General features: G+C 34.2%; 1 protein-coding gene across 2 annotated transcripts in view; it reads left to right on the top strand.

The window, feature by feature from the left end:
* The window catches only part of LOC125661658 (carnitine O-palmitoyltransferase 1, liver isoform-like), a 40,377-nt gene that overhangs the window by 8,408 nt on the left and 17,873 nt on the right, over positions 1-14,096 (top strand). For both annotated transcript variants that reach the window (XM_048893729.2, XM_048893730.2), the window contains exons 3-8: positions 1,047-1,169; positions 1,879-2,182; positions 4,324-4,428; positions 4,538-4,669; positions 5,902-5,956; positions 7,483-7,612. In XM_048893729.2, the coding sequence (XP_048749686.2) occupies positions 1,047-1,169; positions 1,879-2,182; positions 4,324-4,428; positions 4,538-4,669; positions 5,902-5,956; positions 7,483-7,612 (849 nt within the window). The remainder of the gene's footprint in view (positions 1-1,046; positions 1,170-1,878; positions 2,183-4,323; positions 4,429-4,537; positions 4,670-5,901; positions 5,957-7,482; positions 7,613-14,096) is intronic.

Raw genomic sequence — 14,096 nt, forward strand, 5'->3', positions numbered from 1 at the left:
GTGACCGTTACATTTTCCAAGTGAAAAATTCTCAAGAGGGACGTTATAATACACAACAAACCAACCCAAAGGTAAAATAGAGAATAGTGACCTAAAGGTAAGTAAGGTAAAATAGAGAATAGTGACCTAAAGGTAAGTAAGGTAAAATAGAGAATAGTGACCTAAAGGTAAGTAAGGTAAAATAGAGAATAGTGACCTAAAGGTAAGTAAGGTAAAATAGAGAATAATGACCTAAAGGTAAGTAAAGTAAAATAGAGAATAGTGACCTAAAGGTAAGTAAGGTAAAATAGAGAATAGTGACTTAAAGGTAAGTAAGGTAAAATAAAGAGAATAGTGACCTAAAGGTAAGTAAGGTAAAATAGAGAATAGTGACCTAAAGGTAAGTAAAGTAAAATAGAGAATAGTGACCTAAAGGTAAGTAAGGTAAAATAGAGAATAGTGACCTAAAGGTAAGTAAGGTGAAATAGATGGATAGTATCTGACCATGCTTTTAATATGATAATGAAAAATAATTAAAGACTGGCAGAACTATGAAGATTGTGTCACATGTTATACATAGCCAAACAGGTAAATACTGTCTCCTCCTCATGCAAGTTACCTGATGTAAAGAACATGCAGTGAGATTGGCAAAGGAAAAATTTGTGTAGCAAATTATATTTGCTATGTGTAAAGATCTTTAAGTTCATTATCTATTTTTAAAATTTTATTGAATTTTTCATGCTCTCATAATGAATGCGTTGAAGAACTGATGGTGTAATTCAAATAAAATGTGTGTATGGCTGTATATGTAGCATATGGCATTCCCGGCTGTAGAATTTCCAGGTAGATTCCTTGAAAGTAACTGTTTGTGGAATAGACTGGAGTATTTGGAGAAATTATGGCCCCGACAACATGTGCGAAAAACTTCACAACGTTCACTTAAAGCTGCATATTTGATCTTGTAGGACTCCCTCTGGTGGTGAATGCTGTTATTACTTCCTGTTTTGATCTTGTAGGACTCCCTCTGGTGGTGAATGCTGTTATTACTTCCTGTTTTGATCTTGTAGGACTCCCTCTGGTGGTGAATGCTGTAATTACTTCCTGTTTTGTTGGATTCTGGTTCTTCCTGATTAAGATCTACGTCCGGCGTTATCTTCTGAGGGGGCTGTTATCTTACAGGGGCTGGATGTGTAAGTATATTGACAGTGACACTATGTTGTTATAGGTATTGAATGAGGGTTTAGGAAGTTAGCCTTGGATTTATGGGGTCAAGGGTCCCCAAGTTTAGGGTCAGCTTTCTGCAAGGACAGATTTGGGGCAGCTTTCTGCTGGAGTATCCAAAGTGGGAGGAGATGAAATCCCCCAGAAATTTGCAAAACGTTATGGAGGGCAATGATGCTGTTGCAGGGCTTTTCCAACGTCAGGGGCATGGTATTTCTCATTATACATTATTATATGACATGACTGAGGGCGTCATACCAGAGTATTTGCCTGAGGTGATACATGTAGAAAGCCTTGGGGTGTTATATCACCCAATACGGTAGGCAGAGGGTGACATAACACGTCGGGGTTTTCCTGTCACCAAGGGGTAAATATTTTGGTACAGTTGCCCGAGAAGTCATGTAATATATGTTATATAACATTTTTAAAGAACAAAACACATGAATGAAATTAAATGCAAATTTTGACCAAAGTGAAAAACTGACACTTTTTTATTTCGCTGGTCTGTTTACATTTACTTAACAACAGCCATTTTGAATTTAAAATAGAAAGAAAACTAGCCAGGAACAAAATGAATTTTTGTCTATAATTAAACATTGAATTATAGCTGTACAAAGTTTGCATGTGGCTACCATTCAGTTGCTTAAGTTCAGTCCATATGTTTCATGTTTTTGTCAGATGAGCAACCAAAGACCCAGTCGGTCAGCACCATAGTATGGGGTCTACTGGTCAAATTGGTCAGTGGATACAGTCCTAAACTGTACAGCTGTCAGTCATCGCTGGCCCGCATGCCTGTCCCCTCCCTCAGCGACACGCTAGCCAAGCTCATGGCCTCGCTGGAACCTCTGTATAGGGAGGACATTGAGAAGTGGAATCAGCTTAAGAAGGACGCGGCAGACTTCGAAAAAGGATACGGACCAAAATTACAGAGAATACTCAAACTGAAGTCATGGTGGTGTAACAATTACGTCACAGACTGGTGGTGAGTGGTTTTGTTAATTATTAACATATTAACTGTTGGTGAGTGGTCGTGTTCCTATCATATTGACTGGTGGTGAGTGGTCAAGTTACTATTATGTTGACTGGTGGTGAGTGGTCGTGTTACTATTATGTTGACTGGTGGTGAGTGGTCGTGTTACTATTATGTTGACTGGTGGTGAGTGGTTGTGTTACTATCATATTGACTGGTGGTGAGTGGTCGTGTTCCTATCATATTGACTGGTGGTGAGTGGTTGTATTACTATTATGTTGACTGGTGGTGAGTGGTCGTGTTACTATTATATTGACTGGTGGTGAGTGGTCGTGTTACTATTATGCTGACTGGTGGTGAGTGGTTGTGTTACTATTATGTTGACTGTTGGTGAGTGATCATGTTAATTACTATCATATTGACTGGTGGTGAGTGGTCGTGTTACTATTATGTTGACTGTTGGTGAGTGGTCGTGTTACTATTATGTTGACTGTTGGTGAGTGGTCGTGTTACTATTATGTTGACTGTTGGTGAGTGGTTGTGTTCCTATCATATTGACTGGTGGTGAGTGGTTGTATTACTATTATGTTGACTGGTGGTGAGTGGTCGTGTTACTATTATGTTGACTGATGGTGAGTGGTTGTGTTACTATCATATTAACTGGTGGTGAATGGTTGTGTTTCTATTATGTTGACTGTTGGTGAGTGATCATGTTAATTACTATCATATTAACTGGTGGTGAGTGGTTGTGTTACTATTATATTGACTGGCGAAAGAGTTTTCCTGACTTTTTTCATTACGAATACAGATGTTGCCCTGAAATTTTGTCACAAGCTTCCTCTCAGAGGAATACAAGTTCAGTTTGCATTTCAGTTGTATTTGTCTGTCCATGTGTCAATCCAAGGTCATCTTCTCCGGACTTTCTTCCGTAACTGATGCAGATTTAGTTCTGTGATACAATTTTGTCACAATGTCTTCCTCAAGAAACATATAGTGAGTTTGCATTTCAGTTGGTTTGATGCACCATGACCTACTTTAAGGCTAAAAGTAGGTAAAAGAGTTTCCTGTACTTTTTTTTCATCATGGATACAGATATTGCAACCTCCCTCTCAGAGGAGTACATAATCAGTTCACATTTCAGATAGATTGGTGCACCATGACCTATACTTTAAGCTAGTTTTCTATTCAGAACGTGTGTGATATCAATTCAGAGTGCATAATGTGCCTACAGGTTGAATTTCACTGTCTGATGGGTGTGTGTGGTACGCTGTCTGATGGGTGTGTGTGGTACGCTGTCTGATGGGTGTGTGTGGTACGCTGTCTGATGGGTGTGTGTGGTACACTGCCTGATGGGTGTATGTGGTAGACTGTCTGATGTGTGTATGTGGTAGACTGTCGGATGGCTGTTTGTGGTAGACTGTCTGATGGTTGTGTTTGTGGTAGACTGTCTGATGGGTGTGTGTGGTAGACTGTCTGATGGGTGTTTGTGGTATACTGTCTGATGGGTGTAAGTGGTAGACTGTCTGATGGGTGTGTGTGGTACACTGTCTGATGTGTGTAAGTGGTACACTGTCTGATGAGTGTGTGTGGTACACTGTCTGATGGGTGTAAGTGGTACACTGTCTGATGGGTGTATGTGGTACACTGTCTGTCTGATGGGGGTGTGTGGTACACTGTCTGATGGGTGTTTGTGGTAGACTGTCTGATGGGTGTATGTGGTAGACTGTCTGATGAGTGTGTGTGGTAGACTGTCTGATGGGTGTAAGTGGTACACTGTCTGATGGGTGTAAGTGGTACACTGTCTGTTGGGTGTGTGTGGTAGACTGTCTGATGGGTGTATGTGGTAGACTGTCTGATGGGTGTAAGTGGTACACTGTCTGTTGGGTGTGTGTGGTAGACTGTTGGGTGTGTGTGGTAGACTGTCTGATGAGTGTGTGTGGTAGACTGTCTGTTGGGTGTGTGTGGTAGACTGTCTGATGGGTGTGTGTGGTAGACTGTCTGATGGGTGTGTGTGGTAGACTGTCTGCCCATCAGATGGGTGTAAGTGGTACACTGTCTGTTGGGTGTGTGTGGTAGACTGTCTGATGGGTGTGTGGTACACTTCTTTCTTTACTGATGGCTACTAATGACTGATGTGTATGTTTTTATTACAGGGAGAAGTATGTGTACTTGTCCAGTAGAAGCCCTCTACCAATTAACAGTAATTATTACGTCCTGGACCAGGAGCACTGGACCCCATCTGTGATACAGACTGCTAGGTAGGCTACTCACTGAAATTTCTGTAAAGCATTGTTATTTTATAAAATTGAGTCCATTGTACGGCAATTTTTGTAGATATGAGATCCATTGTAAGGCTATTTGTTGTAGAATTGCCAGCACGGTGTACAATGTAATGAAGTTTAAACAGCTGAGAGATCGTGAGGCTCTTAAACCGCTGCTGATCAGGAACACCATTCCTGTGTGTATGGGACAGTATGAGAAAATGTTTTCCACCACCAGGTAAAGGGGCAGACAATCAAACAGTGGTCACTAATACTTACAAATATCAAATTTTACTGGGTTTGAAAAAAAAGATGTTGAGGGGTCTTGATATTGGAATTCCTTGAGGATATAATTTTCAGTTCACCTGACGTGTGCCTAAAGGCTCAGGTGAACTTATATCTGGTGTCTGTTTGTCTGTCTGTAAACATTCCACATTTTCATCTGTCTATGAAGAATTACTGGACCAATTTCAACCAAACTTGCCACAAAGAAGAAAATTCTTCAACTTTTTCAAAGTGAATGTTCAGAATTTTTTAAGAAAATTTGTTTATTGTCTGTCATTGTCATGATTGTAAACTTTTCACATTTTCATCTTCTCCAGGTGGAGTAAAAATAGGGGTTTCAGTTTTAGCAACATTCTTTGCCCCTGGATGTTTAGGTTGGGGTAACAATAGGGGTTTCAGTTTTACATAGAAATATTTATAGGAACATTCTCTGCCCCACCCCACCCCTTCAATGTTTAGGTGGGGAAACAATGGGGGGTTCAGTTTTACATAAAACAACCCCCCCACCCCCATTGATATTTTCTGACAAGACATTTCTTTTGGTTCCAAAGTTGTTGACCTTGTGACTTTGGGAGTTGGACCTAGTTTTAAGAAAACCTAACCTAGGCATCATCTCATGAATTATTTAAGGTAGGACTTTCATGTTTTATGTATAGCTACCTGATGGTAAGACCTTACATTTCATACCATCATCTTAAACTTTGTGACCTTGAACCAAATTTCAAGGCTTTAACCTTTCCTATAAACTTTAAATTATGAATGATAGGGCTATCACAATTCAAAAGTGCATTCCTTGTGATTAGACCTTTTATTGGTAATGAAGTGTTTTACCTTGTGACCTTGAGATTGGAGTGTTAATTATTTTAAAGAAAACTTAGGCAATATCTCAATATCTTTTGAAGTAATTAAGATAGGGCTTTTATTTGTTTATAGATTCCTAACGACAAGACCGTGTATTTCATACCCTGATTGTGACTCCGTGTTGTGACACTTTGGGGTTAAAAATTTTTTTATGGGAATGAAAAAATTGAATTTTTTTATGATCACCACAACAGGGCCAAGTTGACCCAAGTGAGCAATGTGGCCCATAGGCCTCTTGTTACTTGTACATATAATGTTATCACCAACTCTACTTGATATAGAAGTCCAGAAAAATTTGCAAATTCAGTTTTGTTAACTCTGTAGAATTCCCGGAGAAGAATGTGACACATTGCTGACATATGACTCTACAGTATCCAAGGTAACTACCAAGCTTCCTTAATCTCTGTTATCCAAGGTATGTGACAAATGTCCTTAATCTCTGATGTCCAGGGTATGTGACAATTCCTTAATTTCTCATGTCCAAGGTATATCTGACAAATGTCCTTAATCTCTCATATCCAAGGTATGTGACAAACGTCCTTAATCTCTCATATCCAAGGTAAGTGACAAACGTCCTTAATCTCTCATATCCAAGGTATGTGACAAATGTCCTTAATCTCTCATATCCAAGGTAAGTGACAAATTTCTTTAATCTCTCATGTCCATTGTGAGTGACAAAATTCCTTAGGGCTGTTCCAGAAATGATCAAATGGGGGGGTCGGGCGGCAAATGATATTTTTTTGTGTGGGTGGTCGTATTTTTTCAGATTTTAATTGGTCCGTGGTGGGATTGTTAATAAAATATTTATTATGGGTAGTGGGTAGTTTCTATTGTTTTATTTTGTGCTACGTGGGTGTTGAGTTTTCAGGATATTTTTATTGTCGCTCTTGTCGTGTTGGTTACAAAACGTCGGAGGGAAAATTGAAAACGTGCTTTCGAAATCGAAAGTAACATAGAACTATTCGAGTTGTCGCTCTTTGCAGCGCATAACTTTCCATTATGGCACTCTTCAAATTAGAGGCGCGTTTAATAGGGTCCCTTTGGACGTGATGGCAGCGAACTCTGTTCTGTAGATTATTACAGTTTACAGTGCATCGATTTTGGGAATATTTTGAAACCAATAGGTATTCCGTTTTCTAATAAAAATAGGCAAACCTTAGTTGATTTATACGAGGGTACCGATGCGTTATAATTATCAGTCGGTGTGATGGTGATATAGAGGCCTCCGGGCGCGGGCTCCATTAGAAGACGAACGATTCGTGAAAAAACATATCCATACCCATTTCATGATAATAGCATCGTTTGGACTCCCAATCTTTCCAACATTCCCGCCATAGATGCCTTTGATTGTTGATGTGACATCGTTTCTTCAGAACTACTGTGATACAATGTCGCACAGGCATTACCGCGTCATTGACTAGAATGTTTGTCCCGAAAACCTCGCGAGATTTGTACCGTTTTCATTTTTAAAAATATTTTTGTGGTGGGTCTGGTTAGTTTTTTTTTTTTTATTAGATGGGTTATTGTAAAATGAGTTTATTAATTTGATGGGTCATGGGGTAATTTTTAATTTTTTTTTATGGGTGCTTGGTATATACAAAAGGTGCCTCCCGACCCCCCCATGTATTTATTTATGGAATAGCCCTTAATCTATCATGTCCATATTGAATGTAAATGACAAACTTCCTTGAGATATGGTGTTTTTTTTGAAAACTTAATTCTTATTCATGAATCCTTCTCGATCAGAATTTTGTGCAATGCTTACATATTACATGATGTAGTCAATCATAAAATATTTTGCCTGTATGTAAAATATATTTTCATTTATTAATGGCAATTATTTATTTTTTTTCGATATTAAGCAAATTTTATTTTAGACTTTAAATTGGGTCTGTCTTGTTGCAGCACATCGCAGTTTGGAGGAGTGGGGTGTTGTATAAATTCGACATCTTTGACAAAAATGGACGCCTTCTGACCCCCACTCTAATTCAGAAACAGCTGGACTGGATCATAAAGGATGCAGAGAAACACACGGGTAAGGGGGATAACTCCGTTCAGAAATAAATGCTATCATTTAGACAAGGTGTATCACATATATTAAGTTGTCAAGAAATAGTGTAGTAATATTTTAGTGGCAGAAATTAGTGAATGTAATTTTGTATAAGGGTCATTCTCAGATATTCAACAACTTTTATGAACTGAAATTTTAATTTGTAAAGTTGAAGAATGAGCATATTTTCTTTCACAAAACCAATGTTCAGTCATTGCTTTTGCAAGATTTGAAGCTGAAAAGATAGTTTGTGCTCATACTTTCAAGATATTTTGATTTATTTGGACCCTGTGGAAATGTTATGGACATTACTTCATATCCATTGACATCATTTATTTGTCAAAAAATTACCTATTAAAGTTGTTTGAAACATGTATAAAAATGAAAATGACCATCTCTATTATACTAATGTGTTTTGAAACAGATTTCTCACTAGTATCTGATTTGGTATCAAGTTAAATTTTGGTGTGGACATTACTACGAATTTGGCAACTGTACATTTTTTTTATTCATTGCAAGATAAGGTTTAGTACAGTTTATGTAAGTTATCTCTGAAAGTATTAAAAAATAAGAGATTTTACATGGAGGAAAGCTTCTGAAGAATACCTATAAATGATTATTTACGTATATGTTAGTATGGACGTTATCAATTGACAGTTGACAATTTCATCGATGATAACATCCACATCAATGTACACTAAGATAAAAAAGAAAGAAACAAAGAGATACCTTACATGGCAACAGCCTCAAAAGGCTCATACACTTTATTGAATTTAATTCATTAACATTGATAAATAACACAAACGTTTTTAGAAATAAATGAAAATGGGCACTGAACATATACATGCCCATGTACTTGTAAATAAAATGAATACATTTCACCATATGCAATCTTATTTTTGCCATTCATTAGAACTCCAAGTGTAAATGTTAGGCTAGCATAATTTTCTGTCAATTCATTTGTTATACAGAACAATGTTGTGGAGAAAAAATACATCACAATGCTCTTTTTTTTTTTTTTTTTTTTATTAAATAATTTTTTAAATTTTCTATAAATTTCCGATAATTTCCACTTCTGTAGGCAAGGTTCTGAGAGAAAAAAACGTTCTTCAATATCTTGAATGTTAACTAATATCATTATCTGCATTATGTATTTAGATATGTAATTATAAAGGCATATACACAAATGCTTCTAGGGTCATTCTCAGATATTCAGCAACTTATATGAACTGAAATTTTAATTTGTAAAGTTGAAGAATTAGCATATTTTCTTTCACAAAACCAATGTTCAGTCATTGCTTTTACAAGATTTGAAGCTGAAAAGATAGTTTGTGCTCATACTTTAAAGATATTTTGATTTATTTGGACCCTGTGGAAATGTTATGGACATTACTTCATATCCATTGACATCATTTATTTGTCAAAAAAATACCTATTAAAGTTGTTTGAAACATGTATAAAAATGAAAATGACCATCTCTATTATACTAATGTGTTTTGAAACAGATTTTTCACTAGTATCTGATTTGGTATCAAGTTAAATTTTGGTGTGGACGTTACTACGAATTTGGCAACTGTACATTTTTTTATTCATTGCAAGATAAGGTTTAGTACAGTTTATGTAAGTTATCTCTGAAAGTATTAAAAAATAAGAGATTTTGCATGGAGGAAAGCTTCTGAAGAATACCTATAAATGATTATTTACCTATATGTTAGTATGGATGTTATCAATTGACAGTTGACAATTTCATCGATGGTAACATCCACAACAATGTACACTAAGATAAAAAAGAAAGAAACAAAGAGATACCTTACATGGCAACAGCCTCAAAAGGGACATACACTTTATTGAATTTAATTCATTAACATTGATGCACTCACAAGGATAAATAACACAAATGTTTTTAGAAATAAATGAAAATGGGCACTGAACATATACATGCCCATGTACTTGTAAATAAAATGAAATTCAATACATTTCACCATATGCAATCTTATTTTTGCCATTCATTAGAACTCCAAGTGTAAATGTTAATTCATTTGTTATACAGAACAATGTTGTGGAGAAAAAATACATCACAATGCTCTTCTTTTTTTTTTTTTTTATTAAATAATTTTTTTTAATTTTCTATAAATTTCCGATAATTTCCACTTCTGTAAGCAAGGTTCTGAAAGAAAAAAAACGTTCTTCAATATCTTGAATGTTAACTAATATCATTATCTGCATTATGTAATTAGATATGTAATCATACAGGCATATACACAAATGCTTCTATCATTATACAAGATGCTTTTTCGACACCGTTTTATATGTCCGTGTCAAGTGTCACATCCACAACTTTACTTCAAATTAATTCATTTGATAATGTTTTATCTATGGAGAAGAATAGTTTGAACATTCACTATGAATTTTAGATAATTGATAACATTGTTTACAACAATCTTGGGTAAGATTAATTTCATCAAACGGAAAATCATTAATGAACGTGATGAGCTTTAGTCAACTTTATTGTCAAAAGTGTAATGTCCGAACACGGAACTGTGTACAACTGGTGTAGGTATCGCTGTCTGTGAAATTATTTCATAATTTGTAAATAAAAGTATGTGACATCATCCAATTATTCTTTCAATAACAATATCATAACAAGAAATTATAGAAATATGGTTGCATGTTAGAAAATATTTCCCGTTATGGACGTTACCATGTACAACAACATTGACCGAATTCGACCTACCTCCATCTTGAAACAATTTCTGTTTATTGTGCACTAGAACTGAACACAGGGCGAGTCTATTCTTCAAAACCGCACGGATGTAACAAGTGTATGTGATTCAGATTCGCTCCATTGACTAATCGCACGGACGTTACTTTTTGACCGAAACTTCGTCTGTTATATTTGAAGTGGAAAATTTCTGTAACTGTAAGATATACAGTTGTTGAAATAGCTTAGTTATGTAAAGATAACATATTTAATGTATTTGACAATGAAAAGAAGCGATGTTTGTCTTTATTGACAAATAAGATCGGTGCGTATATTGTGATGTACGTTTGACCGATTGCATAACGTCCACATACCAAACTTTAAAGCTTCAAAAATCAAGTTCACTGTGGTTTTTTCGCTTTAATATTGACACCAGTTTCTTTATTAATCAATACTGATTACATTTTAACTGGTCAATCGCTCAGTATAGTAACTAAATCTGAGAAAACAAATTAAACAATGCCCTACTCTGAAATCTAAAAAAAAAATGGCGCCCTCAAAACTACTAGATTTCTGACAATTTTATTTATTTATTCCCTCTACACTAATCCTGATGAAACTATTTCCTCTATCTCCTGAAATATAAATGAATAAAATGAAGACAACAACAATTGTATTTTACTTCTTTATCTTTTTGTAAAAACCCTTTGTTCTGTTACCGTACACAGTTGCTGAATATCTGAGAATGGCCCATAAGTGAAAAACATTAGTGAATGTGTGTATAAGTGTAAACATTAGTGAATGTGTGTATATGTGAAAACATTAGTAAATGTGTATATAAGTGTAAACATTAGTGAATGTGTGTATAAGTGTAAACATTAGTGAATGTGTGTATATGTGAAAACATTAGTGAATGTGTGTATAAGTGTAAACATTAGTGAATGTGGGTATATGTGAAAACATTAGTGAATGTGTGTATAAGTGTAAACATTAGTGAATGTGTGTATAAGTGTAAACATTAGTGAATGTGTGTATAAGTGTAAACATTAGTGAATGTGGGTATATGTGAAAACATTAGTGAATGTGTGTATAAGTGTAAACATTAGTGAATGTGTGTATAAGTGTAAACACTAGTGAATGTGTGTATATGTGAAAACATTAGTGAATGTGTGTATATGTGAAAACATTAGTGAATGTGTGTAAGTGTAAACATTAGTGAATGTGTGTATAAATGCAAACATTAGTGAATGTGTGTATAAATGTAAACATTAGTGAATGTATGTATAAGTGAAAACATTAGTGAATGTGTGTATAAGTGTAAACATTAGTGAATGTGTGTATAAGTGTAAACATTAGTGAATGTGTGTATATGTGAAAACATTAGTGAATGTGTGTATAAATGTAAACATTAGTGAATGTGTGTATAAGTGAAAACATTAGTGAATGTGTGTAAGTGTAAGCATTAGTGAATGCGTGTATAAGTGTAAACATTAGTGAATGTGTGTATAAATGTAAACATTAGTGAATGTGTGTATATGTGAAAACATTAGTGAATGTGTGTATATGTGAAAACATTAGTGAATGTGCGTATAAGTGTAAACATTAGTGAATATGTGTATATGTGAAAACATTAGTGAATGTGTGTAAGTGTAAACATTAGTGAATGTGTGTAAGTGAAAACATTAGTGAATGTGTGTAAGTGTAAACATTAGTGAATGTGTGTATAAGTGGCACTCTATTATTAAAATTTTCTTTGGCGACCCTACCCTATTTCTTTTCTGTATATATTTTAGTTATTTCACATGTATATACATACCTACATCCATATTACTATCACCTGTTACTAATATTAATAATTATGTAATAGTTATGGTATATTTATTTCGGTGTATCTTGAATTGGACGAAGGACGGAGACTCGTGCGATTACTAATTATTACCTTCTATTAGAATCCAGATAAAAAACAAATATATTAAATATTTAATTTTATATTTACTTATAATATTTTTTTAAATTTTAATATACTTAAGAAATAAATTAAATAAAAATCATTTTTAAAATTATTATATATATAAATAGAAATATAATTTATTATAAATAAAAAATATTTTAATTATTTAATTTTAATTTACTTATTGTAATAAAAAAAAAAAAATTTCTTTTAATTTATTGAACAAATTAAATAAAATTATTATTAAAATTATTATATAAATAAAAAATATAATTTATTTCATTACTTTTTACTTTTTATTTAGTTTTTATAAATATAAGTTACTTCTTTATTTCATTATGATTTATGACATACGACCATCACATGTATGTGTCCGGCCATCAAAAGACAGTACCGCAGTCATCAGACGTGTTGGTACACGATGGTCTTTATTTATTTATATTTATTTATTTTTAAACCATGGGACAACCCATACGTCCCATACGGAGCATATGGAATGTTACTACAACACACTTCAACTTCACTATGTTGGTGCATTTGGGAGGTGTTGGAGGGGGAGGCTGGATCGCAATGAGATGGATAGTATTATGGCAGATAATACAGTCACCAATCGGTTAACGATATATAGTTAACCAATCCTACGAATATCAAACAAAGAAAACATTAGTGAATGTGTGTATAAATGTAAACATTAGTGAATGTGTGTATAAATGTAAACATTAGTGAATGTATGTATAAGTGAAAACATTAGTGAATGCGTGTACAAGTGTAAACATTAGTGAATGTGTGTATAAGTGTAAACATTAGTGAATGTGTGTATATGTGAAAACATTAGTGAATGTGTGTATAAATGTAAACATTAGTGAATGTGTGTATAAGTGAAAACATTAGTGAATGTGTGTAAGTGTAAACATTAGTGAATGTGTGTATAAGTGTAAACATTAGTGAATGTGTGTATAAGTGTAAACATTAGTGAATGTGTGTATAAGTGTAAACATTAGTGAATGTGTGTATAAGTGTAAACATTAGTGAATGTGTGTATAAGTGTAAACATTAGTGAATGTGCATATAAATGTAAACATTAGTGAATGTGCATATAAGTGTAAACATTAGTGAATATGCGTATATGTGAAAACATTAGTGAATGTGTGTATAAGTGTAAACATTAGTGAATGTGTGTATGTGTAAGTGAAAACATTAGTGAATGTGTGTAAGTGTAAACATTAGTGAATGTGTGTATAAGTGTAAACATTAGTGAATGTGTTTATAAATGTAAACATTAGTGAATGTGTGTATATGTGAAAACATTAGTGAATGTGTGTATAAGTGTAAACATTAGTGAATGTGTGTATGTGTAAGTGAAAACATTAGTGAATGTGTGTATAAATGTAAACATTAGTGAATGTGTGTATAAGTGTAAACATTAGTGAATGTGTGTATAAATGTAAACATTAGTGAATGTGTGTATATGTGAAAACATTAGTGAATGTGTGTATAAGTGTAAACATTAGTGAATGTGTGTATAAATGTAAACATTAGTGAATGTGTGTATGTGTGTAAACATTAGTGAATGTGTGTATAAGTGTAAACATTAGTGAATGTGTGTATGTGTGTAAACATTAGTGAATGTGTGTATGTGTGTAAACATTAGTGAATGTGTGTATAAATGTAAACATTAGTGAATGTGTGTATAAGTGTAAACATTAGTGAATGTGTGGTAACTTGTCATTCTAGATTTTGGAGATGCTAAGTTCAATATAGTGTAATAATGTTGTGATACTGACGTATGGATGATGATTTTTATGTTTCGTTCTTCA

Source organism: Ostrea edulis, chromosome 8, assembly GCF_947568905.1.
Source record: "Ostrea edulis chromosome 8, xbOstEdul1.1, whole genome shotgun sequence".
Classification (NCBI taxonomy): Eukaryota; Metazoa; Mollusca; class Bivalvia; order Ostreida; family Ostreidae; genus Ostrea; species Ostrea edulis.